The sequence below is a fragment of the Muntiacus reevesi genome, chromosome 3 (genome assembly GCF_963930625.1).
Source record: "Muntiacus reevesi chromosome 3, mMunRee1.1, whole genome shotgun sequence".
NCBI lineage: Eukaryota > Metazoa > Chordata > Mammalia > Artiodactyla > Cervidae > Muntiacus > Muntiacus reevesi.
Genome location: NC_089251.1, coordinates 192,811,329 through 192,831,640, shown reverse-complemented (window position 1 = coordinate 192,831,640; position 20,312 = coordinate 192,811,329). Strand labels below are relative to the sequence as shown.

At 37.4% G+C, this 20,312-nt stretch overlaps 1 protein-coding gene across 5 annotated transcripts in view; it reads left to right on the top strand.

Moving 5' to 3' along the window:
* Positions 1-20,312, top strand: part of CEP162 (centrosomal protein 162) — a 99,079-nt gene that overhangs the window by 10,306 nt on the left and 68,461 nt on the right. For 4 of the 5 annotated variants that reach the window (XR_010662477.1, XM_065931352.1, XM_065931353.1 and 1 more), the window contains 4 exons: positions 2,141-2,208; positions 12,031-12,143; positions 13,044-13,074; positions 16,062-16,178. Coding sequence is in view for 4 of the 5 variants with exons in the window: in XM_065931352.1 (XP_065787424.1) it covers positions 2,141-2,208; positions 12,031-12,143; positions 13,044-13,074; positions 16,062-16,178 (329 nt within the window). In the remaining variant the exon portion in view is untranslated. The remainder of the gene's footprint in view (positions 1-2,140; positions 2,209-12,030; positions 12,144-13,043; positions 13,075-16,061; positions 16,179-20,312) is intronic. The other variant, XM_065931354.1, reaches the window with a different exon arrangement.

The window sequence follows — 20,312 nt, the reverse complement described above, 5'->3', positions numbered from 1 at the left end:
AGCTAGTGAAAGTGATAGAATTCCAGTTGAGCTATTTCAAATCCTAAAAGATGATGCTGTGAAAGTGCTGCACTCAATATGCCAGCAAATTTGGAAAATGCAGCAGTGGCCATAGAACTGGACAGGTCAGTTTTCATTTCAGTCCCAAAGAAAGGCAATGCCAAAGATGCTCAAACTACTGCACAATTGCACTCATCTCACATGCTAGCAAAGTAATGCTCAAAATTCTCCAAGCCAGGCTTCAGCAATATGTGAACCGTGAACTTCCAGGTGTTCAAGCTGGTTTTAGAAAAGGCAGAGGAGCCAGAGATCAAATTGCCAACATCTGCTGGATCACCGAAAAAGCAAGAGAGTTCCAGAAAAACATCTACTTCTGCTTTATTGACTGTGCCAAGGCCTTTGACTGTGTGGATCACAACAAACTGTGGAAAATTCTAAAAGAGATGGGAATACCAGACCACCTGACCTGCCTCTTGAGAAATCTGTATGCAGGTCAGGAAGCAACAGTTAGAACTGGACATGGAACAACAGACTGATTTCAAATAGGAAAAGGAGTACATCAAGGCTGTATATTGTCACCCTGCTTATTTAACTTATATGCAGAGTACATCATGAGAAACGTTGGGCTGGATGAATCACAAGCTGGAAGCAAGATTGCCGGGAGAAATATCAATCACCTCAGATATGCAGATGACACCACCCTTATGGGCAGAAGGTGAGGAAGAACTAAAGAGCCTCTTGATGAAAGTGAAAGTGAGGAGAGTGATAAACTTGGCTTAAAGGTCAACATTCAGAAAACTAAGATCAAGGCATCCGGTCCCATCACTTCCTGGCAAATAGATGGGGAAGCGGTAGCAGACTTTACTTTCTGGGACTCCAAAATGACGCAGATGCTGACTGCAGCCATGAAATTAAAAGGTACTTGCTCCTTGAAAGAAAAGTTATGACAATCTAGACAGCATATTAAAAACCAAAGACATTACTTTGCCAACAAAGGTCTGTCTAGTCAAGGCTATGGTTTTTCCAGTAGTCATGTCTGGATGTAAGAGTTGGACTCAAAAGAAAGCTGAGCTCTGAAGAATCGATGCTTTTGAACTGTGGTGTTGGAGAAGACTCTTAAGTGTCCCTTGGACTACAAGGAGATCCAACCAGTCCATCCTGAAGGAACTCCGTCCTGAATGTTCACTGGAAGGACTAATGTTGAAGCTGAAACTCCAATACTTCGGCCACCTGATGCGAAGAGCTGACTCATTTGAAAAGACCCTGATGCTGGGAAAGATTGAAGGTGGGAGAAGAAGGGATCAACAGAGGATGAGATGGTTGGATGACATCACCAACTCAATGGACATGAGTTTGAGTAAACTCCAGGAGTTGGTGATGGACAGGGAGGCCTGGCATGCTGCAGTCCATAGGGTCGGACACTATTGAGCAACTGAACTGAACAATGTTCCTAGTTGTGATACTTCTACTGGAGAACAGGCTAGTCAGAGTACAGTGTAGTATTGAATATATGGTGTTTGCTGCTACTGTTATTAGAGTTTATAGTTTCTTGGGCCTCCTAATGATCTCACTAAAGACTTGGTTGGGGGACTGAAAAAGGTAGAACTGATTCTTCGGTTTGAAAAAAGCACAGTATATGAACTAATATATCCAATATAGTTAAAACACCTCCTGAGTCTTTATTGGTTTAAGGCTCTCATTCAGCTTCCATTTTGGGATGAAATTCCTTATTAGCATGGAAATGCTGACTCTGGGAGTTTTTTTTCTGGCTTCCTCATATACTTGACTGGTTCTTGCAGCTTGTGGGGCATACCTGATCTGTAGTGTAGAAAGGCTGTCTGGGCCCTGAGAAATATAAGGCACACATTTAAGTATAAAATTGTATATATTTATGTATAAAGTTAAGAAATATGGCATTTTCTGCCCCCCCTCCCTTGTATTTCTTTGGTGGCTACAGTTAGTTTCAGGCTTGGAAGAGCCTTCATTTTTAAAACATTGCCTTCATAGTTTCCAGATTTTTAGCTTTTGCTAGAACAAGAGTACTTAAGAAGAAATACGTGATGTTAAGATTTTTAAAAAAATATTCACAAAAGATTTCATGGAAATATATTAGTAATGTGTGATATTAAATATTTTCTAGTAATCAAGCTAATATGGAGCTAACTGAAGATAAACATGAGAATGAATCAAAACATGAAGAACTGGCAGGTAATTTCACTGATTTTAAAATTTGCACTATTTGAAAAGATAATATAACTTTTAATAATGACATTGATAAGAGAGGGCTTCTCTTGTGGCTCAGCTGGTAAAGAATCAGCCTGCCAAGCAGGAGACCTGGGTTCGATCCCTGGGTCCGGAAGATCCCCTGAGAAGGAAATGGCATCCTACTCCAGTATTCTTGTCTGGAGAATTCCATGGAAGAGGAGCCTTGTGGGCTACAATCCATGGGGTCGCAAAGAGTCGGAGACAACTGAGCAACTTTCATTTTCACTTGATAATACAATTTTATTTTTAATTATTTTTCTCTTATCTTGGAAAGAGCTTGAACAGGTAGAGTGAGTTGCCTGTGTCACAAACGGAGCTACTGAGAAATTGTTATAAGAGCAGGACTGTTTTGTTTGTTGGGAGTGGATAGTGGACCTATTGGGAAGACGGAAAAAGGAATTTTTGTCTTAGGACCTGGGGAATGTGTACAGCCAGGACAAATACCTCCAACGCATGGTTAGGGAGATAAATCTTTTTCTGCCTTTTGACTTTAAATGTGTCTGTGTTATACTATTTTAAACGGTTTTCTTTTGGTAGTGTATAGCTGAGTTTTGGTTTTATATCCAGTCAGTCTCAAACTGTTGGTTGAAATGTTTCTGCCCTTTGCAGAAAGATACTCACTGCTGTGGTTATTTACTGCTTTGCCATCTGTCCCTTCCATCTTTTTGTTGTTGCTTTTGTGCTACGTTTTATTGATTTGAGTATTTATGGCGTTCTGTCTTAACCTTTCTTACGGCTTGTTAGTTGCACCTCTTAGCTCTGTTTTTTACAGTTGCCTTACGATTCACATGTGCTTGTGCGTCTTTACTCCATTAGAGCCTACTTTAAAATGACCTTGCACCACTCTACATGAATTTTAACAGGAGCAAACTTCCCCCAACCTTTTGGCCGTTTTTGGCATACATTTTTCTTCTACATCGCTTAAAAGCCCCACAGTACAGCAGTATTAGTTGTTGAGGCAGTCTGAGGGCAAGTTGGAAAAGAATTTCCAGACATACAGCATTTCAGAAGGGAGTGAATTTATTAAGAACAAAGAGCAGAAATAAAGTGTGTACAGCAAGCACAGTGGGCTGACAGATGGAAGAGTCGACAGTTTTTCTGGATTAATAGCCAATTTTTATAGACAAAATTTTAAGACAAAATTCTTGCTGGATGGTTGGCGTTAGGTGATGGGTTGGGGTGCTATAGGCTGCTTACTGGAATGGGCATCTTTGCCTAATTAGGAATTAGGAAGCTTGATAGTGATTATCAGGGTGCTCTTGGCAAGGTTACAAAGGGGCTCAGTCATCTTTGGAGATGTACTTCTGTGATGCAAGGCTTCGAACCTGTGGCCTTGGGGAAGGACTCAATATTATTATTGCCTTTAACAGACTATTATAAATCTTATACATAATATAAAAGTGTTTTTATACTTACTCACATAGTTACCATTCCCAGTGAATTATTTTACTTTTTATTTTGAAATGAATCTTTAAAGTTTATTTTTAAATTAAGTTATAATTAACATATATAACTTATTAGCTTCAGGTGTATATCATAATGATTCAATATCTGTATACATTGTGAAATGTTCACCATAATAAGTCTAGTTAGCATCTGTCACCTTCAGTTCAGTCGCTCAGTTGTGTCTGACTCTTTGCGACCCCATGGACTAGAGGAGGCCAGGCTTCTAGTTGGCCAGTAGGACAACCAGAGTTGTCCATCACCAACTCCTGGAGCTTGCTCAAACTCATGTCCATTGAGTTGGTGATGCCATCCAACTATCTTATCCTCTATCATCCCCTTCTCCCGCCTTCAATCTTTCCCAGCAACAGGATCTCTTCCAGTGAGTCAGTTCTTCAAATCAGGTAACCAAAGTGTTGGAGTTGCAGCTTCAGCATCAGTCCTTCCAATGAACACCCAGGACTGATCTCCTTTAGGATGGACTGGTTGGATCTCCTTGCAGTCCAAGGGACTCTCAAGAGTCTTCTCCAACACCACAGTTCAAAAGCATCAGTTCTTCGACAGTTAGCTTTCTTTATAGTCCAACTCTCACATCCATACGTGACTACTGGAAAATTAAAACTTTGACGAGATAGACCTCTGTTGGCAAAGTAATGTCTCTGCTTTTTAATATGCTGTCTAGGTTGGTCATAACTTTTCTTCCAAGGAGCAAGCATCTTTTAATTTAATGGCTGCAGTCACCATCTGCAGTGATTTTGGAATCCAAAAAAATAAAGTCTGTTACTGTTTTCATTGTCTCCTCATCTATTTGCCATGAAGTGATGGGAGGATGCCATAATCTTTGTTTTCTGAATGTTGGGTTTTAAGTCAACTTTTTCACTCTCCTCTTTCACTTTCATCAAGAGGCTCTTTAGTTCTTCTTTGCTTTCTATCATATGGGTAGTGTCATCTGCATATCTGAAGTTATTGATATTTCTCCCGGCAGTCTTAATTAACAGCTTGTCCTTTATCCAGCGCAGCATTTCTCATGATGTACTCTACATATAAGTTAAATAAGCAGGGTGACAATATACAGCCTTGATGTACTCCTTTCCCGATGGAACCAGTCTGTTGTTCCGTGTCCACTTCTAATTGTTCCTTCTTGACCTGCATTCAGATTTCTCAGGAGGTAGATCAGGTGGTCTGGTATTCCCATCTCTTAGAATTTTCCACAGTTTGTTGTGATCTACACAGTCAAAGGCTGTAGCATAGTCAATAAAGCAGAAATAGATGTTTTTCTGGAACTCTCTTGCTTTTTCAGTGATCCAGCGGATGTTGGCAATTTGATCTCTGGCTCCTCTGCCTTTTCTAAAACCAGCTTGAACATCTGGAAGTTCATGGTTCATGTATTGCTGAAGCCTGGCTTGGAAAATTTTGAGCATTACTTTGTTAGCGTGTGAGATGAGTGCAATTGTGCAGGAGTTTGAGCATTTTTTGGCATTGCTTTTTTTGGGACTGAAATGAAAACTGACTTTTTCCAGTCCTGTGGCCACTGCTGCATTTTCCAAATTTGCTGGCATATTGAGTGCAGCACTTTCACAGCATCATCTTTTAGGATTTCAAATAGCTCAACTGGAATTCCATCCCCTCCACTAGCTTTGTTCGTAGTGAGGGTTCCTCAGGCCCACTTGACTTTGCATCCTAGGATGTCTGGCTCTAGGTGAGTGATCACACCATCGTGGTTATCTGGGTCATGAAGATCTTTTTTGTATAATTTTTCTGTGTATTCTTGCCAATTCTTATTAATGTCTTCTGCTTCTGTTAGGTCCATACCATTTCTGTCCTATATTGTGCCTATCTTTGCATGAAATGCTCCCTTGGTATTTCTGATTTTCTTGAAGAGATCTCTAGACTTTCCCATTCTATTGTTTTCCCCTATTTCTTTGCACTGATCACTGAGAAAGGCTTTCTTAGCTCTCTATGCTGTTCTTTGGAACTGTGCATTCAAATGGGCATATCTTTCCTTTTCTCCTTTCTCTTTAGCTTCTCTTCTTTTCACAGCTATTTATAAGACCTCATCAGACAACCATTTTGCCTTTTTGCATTTCTTTTTCTTGGAGATGGTCTTGACCACTGCCTGCTATACAATGTTATGAACCTCCATCCATAGCTCTTCAGGCACTCTGTCAGATCTAATCCCTTGAATCTTTTGTCACTTCCACTGTATAATTGTAAAGGATTTGATTTAGATCATACCTGAATGATCTCGTGGTTTTCCCTACTTTCTTCAATTTAAGTCTGAATTTGGCAATAAGGAGTTCATGATCTGAGCCACAGTCTGCTCCCAGTCTTGTTTTTGCTGACTGTATAGAGCTTCTCCGTCTTTGGCTGCAAAGAATATAATCAATCTGATTTCAGTGTTGACCATCTGGTGATGTCCATGTGTAGAGTCTTCTCTTGTGTTGTTGGAAGAGGGTGTTGCTGTGACCAGTGCGTTCTCTTGGCAAAACTCTATTAGCCTTTGTCACCTTCTATCACCTTACATAATTGCAAAAAATTATTTTTTCTTGTGATGAGCACGTTTAAAATGTGTTCTCTTAGCAGCTTTCAAATAGTTGGGATCTACTATTATTTTTAGTTTCTGTCTAGTAGTATTTTTCTTCAGCATGTAAAACCTCCCTGGCTTTTCTTATAGTGCAGGTCTACTAGGAATAAATTCTCTCAAGTATTGTTTGTCTGAAAGTATATTTTGCCTTTGTTTTTGAAGAACGCTTTTGCTTGATACAAAACTGTAGGTAATTTATTTTCATTGAGCACTTTAATGATTTCCTTCTATTGTCCTCTGACATTTCTCATGAGAAGTCCAGTAATAACTTCTGTGATTTTGTGTATACAGTGTCTTTTCCCTCTGTTTGAACATTTTTCTCTTTAGGCCAGTTTTGTGGCCGTTTGGGTAGTATGATCTTGGTGTGCTTTTCTCATGTTTATCCTATTTGCAGCTGGTTGAGCATCAATTGATCTGTTAATTTATGGTTTCCATCAAAATAAATGTTTTCTGCCATTAATTCTTCAAAATCATGCCTGACTTCCCTTGCTTTCTGATCCTAATTCCAAGTATGTTAGAAAGTTAAATTTTGTCCCATAGATCAAAAGACTGTCATTTTTTAAAGCTTTTTTCCTCTCAGCTTTAGTTTTATTGTTATGTTTTCAAGTTCATTAATCTTTTTTCTTCTTTAATCTCTTGGTTTTTTTTTTAACTCTAGAAGTTTCTTTTGCATCTTTTTTTTTTTTCATTTCTTTTGGTATATTTCCTCATGTTCTTTGTTTTCAAGTCCTCAACACTGAGTGTATTCTGCAGTCCCAGTATTTGTTTATTTCTGGGTCTCTTGTAGTTGTGGTGACTCTCTCCTTGTAATTCTAGTAAATTTTTAATGGAGTGTTGAATATTTTGTAGATTTCTACATTGTTAAAATGAATTTTTAATTTTGTTTTCTTCTTTTCAACAGTGTTGAGCTTTGTTCTGGCTGAAAGGTTGATCTTTTCAAGGCTTTTCTTCTGCTTTGTTAAGGGAAGTCCTGAGTAGCCTAACTTTAGCAGAGTTTGACACTGCTACTGAGACATAGCCCTCTTGATATTTTCACTGGATGATCCTACTGAACAACAAGGATTTTTTACATTCAAGCTGGTTAGAGCTTCAAAACCACTTTTCCCTGTACAAAATATGGAAATTTTCCAACTTCCAACATCCCACTTGTTCTTTGGTCAAACTAGACTTAAATAATTCAGTATGCAGGAGAGCCTCAAGGGAGCTCCCTACAGATTTCTAGCGCTTTGTTTCTGAAAGTTGCTCATTGGAGTCCAACTCTTTGCAACCCCATGGACTACAGAGTCAATGGAATTCTCCAGGCCAGAATACTGGAGTAGGTAGCCATTCCCTTCCCCAGGGGATCTTTGCAACTTGGGGATCAAACTCAGGTCTCTTGCATTGCTGGCAGACTTTTCCAGCTCAGCTTCATCCCTTTATCACTTGCCTGCAGCCTACCTTGTCTTTTCAGTATTCATCTCTGTTTTCTTAACACAGTAAGACTGTCCTGATCTCCCTGATCCTGCTTAGCACTCCAGGATATATGTTCAGTTCAGTTCAGTTCACTCAGTCGTGTCCGACTCTTTACGACCCCACGAGTTGCAGCACGCCAGGCCTCCCTGTCCAACACCAACTCCCGGAGTCTACCCAAATTCATGTCCATCGAATTGGTGATGCCATCCAACCATCTCATCCTCTGTCATCCCCTTCTCCTCCTGCCCTCAATCTTTCCCAGCATCAGGGTCTTTTCAAATGAGTCAGCTCTTTGCATCAGGTGGCCAGAGTATTGGAGTTTCAGCTTCAACATTAGTCCTTCCAATGAACACCCAGGACTGATCCCCTTTAGGATGGACTGGTTGGATCTCCTTGCAGTCCAAGGGACTTCAGGAGTCTTCTCCAACACCACAGTTAAAAAGTATCAATTCTTCCGCGCGGTTTCTTTATAGTCCAATTCTCACATCCATACATGACTGCTGGAAAAACCATAGCCTTGACTAGACGGACCTCTGTTGGCAAAGTAATGTCTCTGGTTTTTAATATGCTGTCTAGGTTGGTCATAACTTTCCTTCCAAGGAGTAAGCGTCTTTTAATTTCATGGCTGCGGTCACCATCTGCAGTGATTTTGGAGCCCCAAAAAATAAAGTCTCTCGCTATTTCTACTGTTTCCCCATCTACTTGCCATGAAATGATGGGACCAGATGCCGTGATCTTAGTTTTCTGAATGTTGAGCTTTATGTATCTTCTAGTAAATGTATACTTAGCTCACTTGTTTATCTTTCTTAAGAATCATATTTTTGCACTGCTGATTGTCCAGTATCTGAAAACATTTGTTTCATATACTTTATGCATTTTATGCATTATTTTGGAGTAGGGGATAACAACCTTCTCTGGTATTCTTGCCTAGAAAATTACTCAGATAGAAGAGCCCTGGTGGGTTACAGTCCATGGTGTTTCAAAGAGTTGGACACAACTGAGTCTGCATGTACTCATCATTTACAAAGTTCTTGAAGTCCCACAAGGTACGGCTGAAAACCCTCTAAATTCCATCATACTTAAAATTTATCAGCCAAGTATTCTAACAGAGAAGGAAAAATATCTCCAAAATGTATCTTTTAGATCTTTTACATCAAGAATTGTTTGCTTGTTTTCTGTTTATGCAAATTATGTTTTGAAAGTTACAGATGCGGAGTATAATGGTAGAAATCCCTAATGTTGAATGTGCAATGTCTTCCAGTCAAACAGATCAGAAGTGTAAAAGTTGTTGTTTACTCAGTCGTGTCCGACTCTGAGACCCCATGGACTGTAGCGTGCAAGGCTTCCCTGTTCTTCAACATCTCCCGGAACTTGCTCAAACTCATGTCCATTGTGTTGGTGATGCCATGCAATCATCTCATCCTCTGTCGTCCCCTTCTCCTGCCTTCAGTCTTTCCCAGCTTCAGCGTCTTTTCTCACGAGTCGGCTCTTCACACCAGGTGGCCAAAGAATTGGAGTTTCAGCTTCAGCATCAGTCCTTCCAATGAATATTCAGGACTGATTTCCTTTAGGATGGACTGGTTTCATTTCCATGCAGTCCAAGGGACTCTCAAGAGTCTTCTCCAATACCACAGTTCAAAAGCATCAGTTCTTTGATGCTCAGCCTTGTTTATGGTCCAACTCTCACATCCATACATGACTGCTGGAAAAACCAGAGCTTTGACTATACGGACCTTTGTTGGCAATGTAATGTCTGTACTTTTTAATATGCTGTCAAGGTTTGTCATAGCTTTTCTTCCAAGGAGCAAGCATCTTTTAATTTTATGGCTGCAATCACCACCTGCAGTGATTTTGGAGCCCAAGAAAATAAAATAAAAATTAATATTGTCATCGTTTTCCAAACAATGTGAAAGAGCTGGTGGAATTTATTATCTCTGATATTTCTCATATGAGAACCACCTTCTCAATTGTGTTTTAGTCTTTGATTTTTATATAAACTTAATTTCCCTTGGTGTTTCTTTCAGAAATTGCTGATTCACTGTTTTCCTCTCTTTTATTTCTTGTCTCTCTTATTTCTCTCTGTGTCTACCAATGGCATTTCCTTCTTGCTTCAAACCTAGTTTATTTGTGACACAATTCCTTATTGGTCTTTTACATGTTAGTAATATTTGCCTAGACTATTCCGTTACTAAGTGCCAAGAAAATGTAGTTTTGAAAATTGCTCATTAGATTAGTACATCTCTTAAATACTATTTGGCTTTATTAACTTTTAATTCAGATTAAGTATAACACAAGCTATAATACTAACAGATAAATTATTACCGCTCAATGTAATGGCTAAGACTAACATACAGTGCAATTGTATAACAGTAACTCTTAATCTTCTCATCAATTCTCTGAAATAAATACTCATATTGTTCCTACTTTATAGCTGGGGAACATGAGGCAATGAGTTTGTGACTTGCTTTTGGTTCTACAGCTGAAAAATACTAGAATCAGAAGTTGAATACAAGTCTTCTGGTTCTGGGTCATGCTACAAGCACTGTGCCACAGTATCTGAACTGTTTCTTATGATGCTTCTTTGAGGTGACACAAACACTACATCCTCTTCCATTGATTTTAGAAAGTTCCCGAATCCCAAGTAGTTGTTTAAGTTTATGTCATACTCCCCATAGGACTTCCTGTAGCTCCAATGGTAAAGAAGCTGCCTACAGTGCAGGAAACCTGGGTTCAACCCCTGGATCAGGAAGATCCTCTGGAGAAGGGAAGGGCAATCCACTCCAGTGTTCTTGCTTGGTGAATCCCATAGACAGAGAGGCCTGCAGGGCTACAGTTCATAGGGTGGCAGAGTTGGACACGACTGAGTGACTAACTCTTACTTACTTACTTATGCTTATACCCTCCCATATGTCTTCCCTCCTTGTTCGTCATCTTTACTTAAGCATGACTAATTCCTGAGGTACTTAAAAATCAGTGATTCCCACTAGAATATGAGAATGTTAATCATCTGATACTGGTCCTAGCATCTAGAATTTAATACAAGATGATTTCTCTGTAACTGTTTTGTGATTATGTCTACTGATACTATAAAATTCCAGGCAGAGTTCTTTTTCAGATAGAAGAAAAATAGAAGTGAGCTTCTCCGCCTTAGAACATAGATACTCTTGTAATTAACCAACCAACCTAATTTATCTACCTAAGTCACAGTACCCATGTTCTTCCACCCTTGTATACCTGTGAACTGAAATGGAGATATGTCTATAGGTAGATCTCACTTGGAACATCTCTGTTTAGCTTACCTATTTTCAGACTTCCATTGTTAATCTCCATTCAGAGAAGACTGAAAGATGGTCATTCCAGAAGCAGGCTCTCAAACCTCATGCAGCCTTTCACCCATCAGGCCATACTGTCTCTGAATGTGATCTAATTTTTTAAATACAAATAAGATTATGAATGATCAGTTCTCTTCTAAAAAGGCCATTCTTGTTCTGCAGCCCACAAATCTCACTCAGTCCTTCAACTGGAGGGCTGTAGACAACCAATTAAAAATTGATGATGAGATCCTGGCCATACAGTTTCTGCCATCTTCACCATAAGAAGCCTGATAGCATCATGTTAACTGGACAGAGCTTGCCTTCTGCTGCAGAGTCATTGAGATAATAATTTGGGAGACTTTAGCTGAGAGATGTCTAGGATTGGGAAACAGTGAAGGTCATTAAGGCTAGTATTTTCCTAAGGGAGGTGTCAAAGATAGAGTTTTCATACCCTTTCATACTGCTTAAGGGTAACAGTAGAAATAACTGTAAAGACTAAAAAAATCAACTTAAATAAAATCCAGCCTTTGTTTAAGCATGTCTAGGTTTTTCAAAAGGGCTACCTTTTAGAAGTAAGAAATTTGAGATTTTTATCTTTAAAAATCAAGTAACTGCAGTTTGTTTTAAAAGTATGTAATATTTTGAACACCTCTGGAAAATTTTAGTTGGAAAATAATTCAAAGTATTAATAATATAAAACTGATAACTACTTGAAAGTACAAAAAAAAGCTTACCCAAGTCTTTTTTTTTGTTTGTTTGTTTTTTTGTTTGTTTTTTTTTTACCCAAGTCTTAATAATTGAATTCTCATCAATCTTTTCCTCAAAATAGTGTGTTCTTAAAGATATCTTTATGTTAACATTTAAGTAACTACTCTTATGCAGACTTCTTTTGGAAATCAATAGTCTTTCCCTGGGAATTTGACTTTTTTGACTATATTATTCTTGTGGCTTTTTAAAAACTATTTTCTTCAGAAAATTATAGTGATGATTTTGAAGATGAGGATATTGATGCACCTTTGACTCCTAAAGGAGAGACTAATTCCAAAGAAAATTCCAAATCAGAAAAAACAAATGTACCTAAACAGGTATGTATCAATTATATGTTTGACAGTTTGGAAACTTCTTTCATTACCTTAGCTGACTACTGACTATTGCTCTAAAAAGAGCTTGAAATACAGAGTTCTTTATATTCTTGTTATTGTTGTAAAGTTATATGTCTCTTAATACTCAGACACTTTGTTAACTCAAGATGTCAGTTTTAATCTTAATGAAATACATAGCAGTTGATGGTTTTCTGAAAGATTTCTTTTGGGAAATTTCTTTAAGCTTTGAAAATTGAAAATTTCATTAAAATCTCAAATCCTAATTTTTAAATAGGTATATTAAACTGTACTTTTCTTTGCTTGGTCTTGTCCTTGTGAGACATCCCCTCCCTAGTATTTATGCCAATAGTGATGTTACTGACTGAAACTTAATGGGCTAAGATTGTTATTAACATTGTTAATTGTCAATTAAATTATTCAGTTCACATTCAGGGATGTTGTACTCTTAATTCTGTCATTTCTCAGTTTTTACCAAGACATGCCAGACAGAACTTACCCTTGAAGCTACCTGATGGTAGACAATTGCTGTTTGTCATAAACTAGTGATGTTATCTTGGAGTTCAATTTAAAGAGGGTGATTTCTGAGCAAGGTAGATGAACAGATGACATCAGGTACTTTAAACAAGGCGCAAAAAGGCCTAAATTAATTGCTGGTGACCACCAAGGTTATGAAGAGACTTGCAGAAGTTCTCTCACTGCTCCACTGTCTAGTCCTACAGAATGGTCAGTGAATGAGCATGGTGAGAGAGATCCAGGAAGCGTATTTCTTGGTCTTTTCACAATGGGGTAAGGTGCTGCCTTTCAAGTTCTGTTACTCTTTGCAGTGGACTCATTTCATATGAGTTCAACTTCAAATCATATAATTTTCTTTTTTTAATTTAGGAAGAAGAAAAAACTGGCATGCTGGCTAATGGTAAATATTATGTGTATTCATAAATTTTTGTAGACAAACAGTTGGTCTGTTCAGAATTATATTTAAGTCTGAATAAATTACTGTATCTTGTTTTTAAATAATTTCTGATGAATTAAAATTTATAAATTTTCTCAATATGTTCTTTATGCCTACCTTAAATTCTTCTTGTTGTATTTAAGGATATATGTTTTTTAAAAACCCTGGACCAAATGCCTTTATGGATAAATTTTACCAAACATTCAAAGATGATTAATGTTAATCCTCCTTAAACTCTTCCTAAAAAACAGAAGAAGAGGGAATTTTTTCAAACTCAGTCTGTAAGACCAGCATCACCTTGATACGAAAGCTAGACAAATATTCCTCAAGAAGACTACAAACAAGCAATTCTGTTTGTAGTGACATTAAAAAGAATACAAACTTAGGAATAAATTTTATCAAGGAGGTAAATTATGCCTAGAACTATAAAATATCAGATAGAAATTGAACACTAAAATAGAAAAATATTCTGTGCTCATAGATTAAAAGAATTACTACTGTTAAAATGTCCATACTATCCAAAGTGATCTACAGATTCAGTGAAATTCCTATCAAATTCCAGTGACATTTTTCACAGAAATAGGAAAAAAAAATCCTAAAGTTTTTATGAAACCACAAAGAATTTCACATAACAAAGCAAGCTTGAGAAAAGAGCAAAGTGTGGAGGCATCACACTCCCTAATTTCAGAATGTATTACGGAGCTATAGTAACCAAAACAGTGTGGCATTGGTGTAAAAACAGACAGAAAACCAATGAAACAATACATCCATGCACCTGTGGTCACCTGATCTTCAACAAGGGTGCCAAGAATATACAATGAGGACAGATAGTCTCTTCAATACTTCATGTTTAGAGAACTAGGTATTCACATGCAGAAGAATGAAATTGGATCCTTACCTCATAGTGCATACAAAAGTCAACTCAAAATGGATCACAGATTTAAGTATAAGACCATGAACTGCAAAAATGAAAAGAAAAACATAGGAATACGGCTGCTTGATGTTATACTGGGCAATAATTTTTTGGATATGACCCCCAGATCACAAGCAAGAAAAGCAAAATAGCTAAATGGGATTGAATTAAACTAAAAAAGCTACATACATAGCAAAGGAAAACAGCAGAGTGAAAAGGCAGCTTATAAAGTAGGGCAAAATATTTATGAACTATATGTTTGGTAAAGGATTAATAACCACAATTAACAGAAAACTCATGCAACTCAGTAACAGTAACAACAAAAGTTAAAAGTGAGCAGAGGATCCAAATAGACATTTCTCAAGATATGCAGCTGGACAAACAAGTGTATGAAAAATTACTAAACTTTGCTAATCATCAGGGAAATGCAGATCAAAACCATAATGAGATACCACCTCACACTTGTTAGATGACCGTTATCAAAAAGAGGAAAAATAATTTTTGGTGAGTATATAGAGAGAAGAGAACTTTAGTACACTGTTGGTAGGGATATAAATTGGTACAGCCATTATGGAAAGCAGGATAGAGGTTCCTGAAAAAAAATAAAAAGTGAAACTACCTTATAATTCAGAATCCCACTTCTGGATATATAACTGGAAGAGATATCTGTACTCCCATATTTGTATGTGTGCTCAGTTGCCAAGTAGTGTACAACTCTTTGTGACCGCATGAATCGTAGCCCACCATGCCCCTGTCCATGGGATTTTCCCAAATAAGAATACTAGAGCCATTACTTCCTCCAAGGGATCTTCCCGAAACAAGGATCAAACCTACATCTCCTGGGTCTACTGCATTGGCAAGGCAGATTCTTTAACCTGAGCCACCTAGGAAGCCCCACTCTCATGTTTATTGCAGGATTATTCACAATAGCCCAGATACGGCTAGAACGTAAATGTCCATCAAACGATGAACGGACAAAGAAAATGTATTTATAGTTAAAAAAAAGGAAATCCTGCCATTTGCAGCAAAATGGATAAATGTGAAGGTATTGTAGTAAGTGAAATAAGCAGATGAAGAAAGATGCATACTATTTATTCTCACTTATATGTGGAATCTAAAAATGTCAATATCCTAGAAACAGTAGAATTATGGTTACCAGGGGCTGGGTTTGTGGGATATGGAGGTTGGTTAAGGGGTACAAGTAAGTTATGGATCTCTGATGTGCAACAGTGTGACTGCAATTAATGTTTTATACTTGAAACTCGCTCAGAAGGGAGATCCTAAGTGTTCTCATCACATACACCAAAAAGGGTACATGGATATGTTAATTAACTTGATTTGGTTGATTATTTTATAGTGTATCACTTCAGTTCAGTCACTAGTCATGTCCGACTCTTTGTGACTCCATGAACCGCAGCACGCCAGGCCTCCCTGTCCATCACCAGCTCCCGGAGTTTACCCAAACTCATGTCCATTGAATCGGTGATGCCATCCAACCATCTCATCCTCTGTCATCCTTTTCTTTTCCTGCCCTCAATCTTTCCCAGCATCAGGGTCTTTTCAAATGAGTCAACTCTTCATGTCAGGTGGCCAAAGTATTGGAGTTTCAGCTTCATCAGTCCTTCCAATGAACATCCAGGACTGGTCTCATTTAGGATGGACTGGTTGGATTTTATAGCATATGTGTTTATCAAATCAACAAGCCATAGATCTCAAATATATACAGTTTTTAATCAGCACTATGTGTCAATAAAATTAAGAGAAAAAGGTGGTTTTTTTTTGTTTATTCTCCTCAGTCCTTTGCCTTTTATATATAAATATATGTTAGACCTGTATTTAATCATAGATAAGTTTTGATATAAGCCTACTGTGTTGTATATAAGAAGAAAATCATTCTTGTTCTAGGTATGTAGTTATATATTCTTTATATGTAAACATTTATCTTTGTTTTTATAGATTGCATGTGATTTTAAGTATTTTGTTAATAAAACCATACAAGCTTATTTATATTCCTGATTTTTCTTTTATGTTATTCTAGTAGTGCTTCTTGATTCATTAGACTCTGTTGCGGAAGTCACCCTTGATGAACCGGACAGAACAAAAACTGAGCCAAGGGCTCTGCCGGATACGACTGATAGTGAAATGATAGGAACAGGTAAGAATGGGAAACGATAGCTAGTCTCTAAACATATAATATTTTGTGGCTAGTTGACTTCATTTCTGGGGAAAATATGATATATAACAATATGTATAATTATATCAATAAGATTTTATATTTTGTATTGAAGAGTAGTTGATTTATAAAGTGTTAGTTTCAGGAGTGATTCAGTTATGCATGTGTATGTATGTAGACATGGTACTCACGTGTGTATATGCATATGTTTAGATTCTTTTCTATTGCACGTTATTACGGGATGTTGACGTAGCTTCCCTGTGCTGTGCAGCGGGCCCTTGCACATGGTGTGTGTCTGCTCATCCCAGACTCCTAGTGCATTCCTCCCTCAGTAGCCAGAAGTTTGCTTTCTGTGTCCCTGGGTCTGTTTCTGTTTTGTAAATAAGTTCATTTGTATCATTTTTTTAGATTCTGCATATCAGTGCTAACATACAGTATTTATGTTTCTCTTTCTGACTGACTTCACTTAGTATGATAATTTCTAAATTCATTTATGCTGCTTCAAATGACATCATTTCATTATTTTTCATGGCTGAGTAGTATTTCAGCACACATGCACGTGCGTGTGTGCGTGTGTGTGTGTGTGTGTGTGTGTGTGTGTGTATACCTCACATCTTTTTTATCCATTCATCTATTGGTAGACATCTGGGATGCTTTCATGTTTTGAGTCTTGTAAATAGTGGTGCTATGATTATTGGGGTGCATGTATCTTTTTTGAGTTATAGTGTTCATCTTTTCTGGATACATGCCCAGGAGTTGGGATTGCTGAATACTATGGTAACTCTGTTTTTAGTTTTGTAGGCAACCTCTCTGCTGATTTCCATAGTGGCTTCAGCAGCTTACATTCCCACCAACTGTGTAGGAGGGTTGCCTTTTCTCCACACCATCAGCATTTATTATTTGTAGACTTTTACATGATGGTCATTCTTCATGGTGGTGTGAGGTGGTGTCACATTCTGGCTTTGACGTGGCGTTTCTCTAATAGCGATATTGTGTATCTCTTCATGTGCCTGTTGGCTGGCTGTCTGGCTGCTTTGCAGAAATATCTGTTTACGTCTTCTGTTCATTTTTGATTGTGGTGTTTTTTTTTCTTATTGATCTGTTTGTATATTTTGGAAATTAAGCCCTTGTCAGTTGCATCATTTGCAGATAACTTCTCCCATTCTATAAGTTTATGGTTTCATTTTGTTTATGGATTCCTTTTATGCAAAAAGCTTATAGGTTTGATTTGGTTCCACTTGCTTATTTTTGCTTTTATTTCTTTTGCCTTATGAGACTTAAGAAAATATTGATACAATTTATATTAGAGAATGTTTTGCCTGCGTTCTTTTCCACGAGTTTAATGGTGTCATGTCTTATGTTTAAGTCTTAAGCCATTTTGAGTTTATTTTTGTGTGTGGTGTGAGGGTGTGTTCTAATCTCATTGATTTGCATGAGACCAACCAGCTTTCCTAACACCACTTGTTGAGGAGACTATTTTTTTCTCCATTGTATAGTCTTGCCTTTGTTGAAAATTAATTGACCACAGGTGTGGGAGTTATTTCTGGGCTTTCTATTCTGTTCCACTTATCCATGGGTCTGTTTTTATGCCAGTACCCGGCTGTTTTGATTACTATAGATTAGTGGTATTGTCTGAAGCCTGGAAGATATGCCTTCAGCCTTTCTTTTTTTTCTCACAGATTTGTTTTAGCAATTTTATTGTGGTTCCATATAAATTTTAAGATTATTTGTCCTAGCTCTGTGAAAAATGTCATGGGTAATTTGATAGGGATCACATTAAATCTGTAAGTTGCTTTGCGTAGTATGGCTATTTTAACAATATTGTTTCTTCCAATACAAGAGCATGGAGTAGCTTTCTGTTTCTTTAAATCATTTTTAATTTCCTTCATCAGTATTTTATAGTTCTCAGCATGTAAATCTTTTAGCTCCTTGGTCAGGTTTATTCCTAGGTATTTATTAAATAAGGGCGTCCCTGGTGGCTCAGAGGTTAAAGCACCTGTTTGCAATGCGGGGGACCTGGATTCGATCCCTGGGTTGGGAAGATTCCCTGGAGAAGGAAATGGCAACCCACTCCAGTATTCTTGCCTGGAGAATCCCATGGACAGAGGAGCCTGGTGGGCTACAGTCCATGGGGTCGCAGAGTCGGACACGACTGAGTGACTTCACTTTCACTTTCACTTTATTTATTAAATGCATTATTGAAAGGGATTTTTTTTTCTTTTTCTGATATTTCATGTTAGTGTAAAGAAATGCAACAGAGTTCTGTAACCTTGTATCCTGCTACCTTGCTGAATTCATTTATTAGTTCTAATAGTTTTTATGTGGAGTCTTTAGCATTTTCTATATATAGAGTATCATGTCGTTGGCATGTAATGACAGTTTTGCCTCTTTCCTTCCAGTTTGAATCCCTTTTGTTTCTTTTTCTTGTCTCATTGCTGTGGCTCAGACTTCCAAAATATGTCAAATAGGAGAGGTGAGAGAGCATCCTTGTCTTGTTCCATATTTCAGTGGGAAGGCTTCCAGCTTTTCACTGTTGAGTACTATGTTGGCTGTGGGTTTGTCATAAATATCTTTTATTGTGTTGATTTATGTTCTCTCTGTACCCACTATGGTGAGAGTTTTGATCATGAATTAATGTTCAATTTTATCAGATGCTTTTTCTGCATCTATTGAGATGGTTATATGGTTTGTCTTTTCTTCTGTTGATGTGTTATGTGTATCACATTGATTGATTTGTATATGTTGAACCATCCTTGTCACCTTGGGCGGAATCCAACTTGATCATGGTGTCTGATCCTTTTTATGTACTGTTGGATTCTGTTTGCTGATACTTTGTGGAGGATTTTTGCATCTGTATTCATCAGAGATATTGGCCTGTAATTCTGTTTCTTGGTAGTGACTCTGTCTGGTTTTGGATCAAGGTAATTGCAGCTTCACAGAATGACTGTGGGCGATCCCCCTCCTCTTCAGACCCTTAGAAGATCTGGAGAAGAGTCAGTGCAAATTCTTTCTTGTGTCTTTGTTAGAATTCCCTGGTGAAGGCATCCAACCTGGACTTTTGTTTGTAGGGAGTTTTTTTTTAATTACAGGTTCTATTTCACTTCTAGTAATTGGTCTGTTCACGTTATCTGTTTATTCTTGATTCAGTTTTGGTAGGCTGTATCAACAATAAAATTTTCAATCTCACATTTTCTACCTATTTTAACAAGTTAAATAGTCTGAACTTGCTAATGGTGACACTTTATCCCAATAGGCTGAGTAAAGTGTTTTAAAAGAAATACTTGTTATTAAATGCTGTTGATACAAAGTATGGTACTGAGATGAATATTACATAATTTCCTGTGCGCCCCCCTCCCCCCCAATTCTGTTAAAGTTGCTATATGTAGGAGGATTAAGACTTTGTTATTGTGCTTCTTTCTGGGTAGGAAAAAGCTAGATCACATCCTGAAATTCTGAAATGTATAGGACCATCTAGACTTAACTAAAAGTTGTAGAGACATTTAAGATAGTGCCTTTTCAAACTTTCTTAAAGCAGTGGAACTGTTACCTACCTCCCAAATGGAGTCTTAGGTAGTACTCTCTATATAGATACAAAATGTATTTTATCAGTACAAATATAAATGTTTACATTTGTGACATTTACTTAAAAAGTTAGAACAGTAATGGTCTTTTGAAATTTTTAAAATTAAATGTTACAGATACTTCTTACATTCTTATATCATCAAATTTCCAGTATGTTTATATATATTTTTATTGTATAATATGAAAATATTTTTGTTTTACCACATAAACAAGTGCAAATGGGATCTTTTCAGCTTGCTTTTGCAAGTCTTAGTTGACCAATATGGTCACTAAATCAACCCAGACACTAGTCAAAGAAAGAGCAATAGAAATGGTAAATCACTAGCCAACTCTGAACATCTGCTTGCATTTTAATTTTACTTTTTATTTCTCTATGGCAGTATAATATACTTTTTATGGCAGTATAATATGCTTGTAGTAGAATTCATAGTGCAGTTTGGTGAATTTTCAAGTACTGAACACATTCATGTAACTGGCAACCAGATCAATAAACGAAGCATGATCAAAACCTCAAAGTCTACTCACATCTCTTTT